Source organism: Ziziphus jujuba, chromosome 7, assembly GCF_031755915.1.
Source record: "Ziziphus jujuba cultivar Dongzao chromosome 7, ASM3175591v1".
NCBI lineage: Eukaryota > Viridiplantae > Streptophyta > Magnoliopsida > Rosales > Rhamnaceae > Ziziphus > Ziziphus jujuba.
The window spans coordinates 17,134,600-17,138,611 of record NC_083385.1 but is presented as its reverse complement, the minus strand read 5'-3'; the positions used below and the strand labels follow the sequence as shown (position 1 = coordinate 17,138,611).

The following is a 4,012-nucleotide window of genomic DNA, read 5'->3' as shown; positions in this document are numbered from 1 at the left end:
AACTAACTAAGCAAACTCAAGGCCTTACGTAATTTCATTGAAAAAAAAAAAAAAAAACACATGCACTCATTTTTCATTAATCTTTTGTGATTAGGAAGTTGATCAGCAAACTCTTCTACTTAGTTTGATCAAAAAGAGAGAATGTAATAATTTCTTGGGAAATTTTATTGCACAAGCAAAAATCCACTCATCATCACTTTTGTCTTAAGGGACAACTCTATCAATTGCAATATCTCTAGAACCATATCAATATTTCCAACCACATATATCACTTTTTAATTATATGCCAAAGTCCAATATTTATTTGATATATCAAAAAAATAAAAAGAAAAAAAAGAAAAAAAAGTAAAATGTATAAGTATAATTACTTGCTAAGCCAAGTGGGAAAACAGTAATAATGTATTATACTATAATTTTTTAAATGAGTAAATAATTTTTTTCTTCAACTTTAAAAATCTTTGCTTGGAAAATGGATTTTTTAAAAATCCTTTTCTGATGGTTTTTTCTTCTTATTATTATTTTTTTATTTTGTACTTATATGTCTTTCAATCTACTCCACCAGATTGAATAATTTTAAAGCAATTTTGAAATCGACGAGGGGGTGGAAAAGTTTCAGTGAAGCAAAACAGACTAGTCCCACTATATATAATTACTACCACACCAAATATTCCAACTAAAAATCCTACTATTTTCAAGTGAAAATTAATTCAGAAAAAAAAAATTATTGATTGATCTTTTTTATATAACTAAAACACATTAATCTAAATAGAAATCTTTCATATTATTTTTTTTTTGAATAAGAAAAAAAAAAAAAACAAACTAATTGAAACAACATTAATCCCATAAATGACAACAAATTCATATGACGATCATGTTGCGTACACAAACAAATCACAACAAGCGAGTCACAACTGTTCACATTTTGTAGGAACAAACGACAGCGTTTCCTTTTGAAGATCATGAAGAACCAAAGTATTCTGCTGCTGAAAATTCCCAAGGATTGACATCCCACTGGAAGCTCCCATAGCCAAGCAAAGCAATCCCAAATCCGAATCCAAAAGCACATAATTCTCCGGCGGAAAATCCAAATCCGCGCCGTCGAAATGGAATATCAGTTTCGGAACATCCACCTTCGACGAGTCGGAAGGCAACTTGAAACAAAGATCAAGTCCTTCTGAACCAGAATCGTCAACCGGAAGATTAACCTTCGAAGAGAAAACTTTTCTCAGCTCATCATATGCACTCTCTTCTAAATAAGTAATCGTCGTCCCCGAATCGATGATTAAGCCGCCGCTTCCATCGTCTTGGAGGGAAAAAGTGTCTTTGCTGATCGGCAAACGTTCTTCTCCAACCGTTATTCCTTGCAGTGAAAGATAGTAAAAAGATGGCTGCGATGGGTTCTGCACCAACGGCGTTGTTTTGATGGCATGTGAAGATGTGCTGCCGTTCAGATTCGCTAAAGAACCCAATAAAAGCGAGCTCGATTTCGAATCATCTATGGAGTTTAAACAGTAGGAGAATTTCGGCTCTTTGAGCTGCGAAACCAAAGATAATGGTCCACGGCCAAGACCTACCAATCCTGCACCTTGATTGAATCCGTCACCTTCATTGTCTTCGCCGCAACCGAACCCGATGTTTGGTACCGAAACTTCGGCATCCGATTCGCCGAACGTGAATGTTTCGGTCGCTAGCTGACCTTGTGTGGAAGAGTAATCGCCATAAGCGTAGTAATACTCGCAGCCATCGCTGCATGTGGAAGAAGGAAGCGCTGTGCAGAGCTCAGAGGAGCATGGTAGATTGGAGTAAGAAGTGGACTTTTTCGGATTGAAAATGTCGGTCGATTGACTGAAACAATCCTTACAAGGCGAGCACTGAGTCCATATCAGATCGCTTCCGGTGTCCATGATAGCAGAGTAAGCTAAGGGAGGGGTGCCAATAGCTAATTTCATCAAGAACTCGCCGTTTCCGGCGTTCACAGGCGATTCAACGGCAGAGCTATCCGTCGAAGAAGAAGAAGTTTTGTCAGCCAAAACCATTGCATTCAGCCTCTGCAGTCTTTGCTTCCCTCTCTTGATCCCACGCTGAAGACGCTGGAAACTTGTAAGGTTTTTACCATAATCAACATGCTTAAGTGAAACTTTGAACCCTGTAATTTGGTGGTTTTTACTGTTGTGATTTTGAACAACAACTTTCCTTGAAGTTGAAGTTGCTGGGATTGAAAACAATGCTAAGAAAAGCAGAACTAGTACTAGTGGTATTACCAAAGGATTAATGGATGAAGAATATAAGAAAAAAGCCATGAGCAATGACGATGATCGATGATGATGTTGATGATTATGAGAAGGAAGTTGTTAGTTGTTAGAGAGAAAAGGTAGAGTGAAGGAAGAAGGGAATGAGAAGGGGGTGTATATAAAGGTTGTGAGAGAGGAAATGGTCTTGGTTTTTACATGGCAGAGAAAGAAGGAAGGGGAAATTTTAAAAAAACAGTGGAAAAAACGGTGTCCAAAAATGGAGGAGAAGATGTAGGAGGCAAGAACTATACAAGGTTTGAAGAAGGAGATGAATATTGAATCTCATCAAATAGTGGGGATGAATTAGGGAGCTTATTAGAGAGACATATCAACTTCTTGAGTGTGAGAAAATATTGGAGGTTGAGATATCAGCGTTTTGTGGCAGCTAATGCCGGGTCTTGCGTGTTGGTTAGAGAAAAAAGAAAAAGTACTCAATGAGATTCCAAAAAAATAGATAAATAAATAACACACTTGATTTGCCAAAAACAATAATTTTTATGTAGGAAAGAAAATGGTAGTAGTTTTGTGTGTAATGGAGGCTTTCATTTGTCTAAAGACAGCTTGGAATAGTTTATGACATATCTTGGCCATCCATTTGGATGGTTAATCTGGTTATTAATCAAGGATGGTGATGATTGTGTTTATCGAAAAGAATTGGTGAATGAAAAAAATTGACCATATATTTGTCAAACCTACATGAATATCATATCTATTTGGAATATTAATTTTAGAGTAGTTCCATAGATGAGCATAGCACATTGCTTTTAATTTATTAGTTTCTCCAAAATTTTGAAGATTGGTATAGAAAATTTCTATTTTGAGAAGTTGATAGGAAATAAGATTTTGGATGGATGGGGTTTGGTGGGCTAATTACTGAATTTACTAATAAAAACAGGAGGGAGGGTTTGTTTGTGGGGCACTTGATATTGGGTTTGTTTGTTTTCCACGCATAGATGAAGAAATGGGGAAAACATAGGTGGTTTGATGGTCGTACCGATGTTAGGTGAGAAAACCATTTAGATTGTTATTTATTTATATATTTTTTGTCTTTTTTATTTTTAATTTTATTTTTCTTATGATTACATTTGACACCTATCTATATTCATCATTCTCAAATTCATCTATGGTCTCACAAAGAAAATGAAATCTCCGAAGATATATATATATATATATATATATCTATAAATATGTCTTATATATTATTTCTTTTTGTGTTCACGAGTGCTACTGTACATTCTCGAGACTCAAATCCGAATTCAATCCAAAGAGACAAAAAAGAGAAAAAAAAGAAAAAAAGAAAAGTAAAGACTAAACTTTTCGGATTCAATTAATCTCTTAGATAACTTTCATATGGATATATGATTATATGTATATATAATATTGTTTTGACCTATCAAATTAAACATAAACTGGTAGTGTAATGGTTCATTGGTACATTTATCCAGCTAGAGGGTGTGTCTTTCGAGTTGAATATTATTCTTATAGAATATGATCCGGGTCTATTTGGTTTTTTCTCTTTTTTTTTTATTTTTTTTTTATTTTTTATTTTTATTTTTAAATTTTACCACTAATCAAACCCCGTTTCGGAAGGGGAAAGCGATCTTCTATTGTCATGCGTTAGATTCTCACGATTGTTGAAAAATTTAGCTCAATATATTAATGATACTAAGTTATCAAAATATTTATTAAATTTATTTACCAAATTATTTGGTAAATTAATT

At 34.3% G+C, this 4,012-nt stretch overlaps 1 protein-coding gene across 1 annotated transcript; it reads right to left on the bottom strand.

Annotated features, from left to right (window-relative positions):
- Positions 1 to 823: 823 nt before the first annotated feature.
- Positions 824 to 2,787, bottom strand: LOC107425346 (aspartic proteinase nepenthesin-1). Its single transcript, XM_016035342.4, has one exon. The coding sequence runs from the start codon at positions 2,298 to 2,300 to the stop codon at positions 906 to 908; it is 1,395 nt and encodes a 464-aa protein (XP_015890828.1). The 5' UTR covers positions 2,301 to 2,787; the 3' UTR covers positions 824 to 905.
- Between the last annotated feature and the right edge of the window lie 1,225 nt (positions 2,788 to 4,012).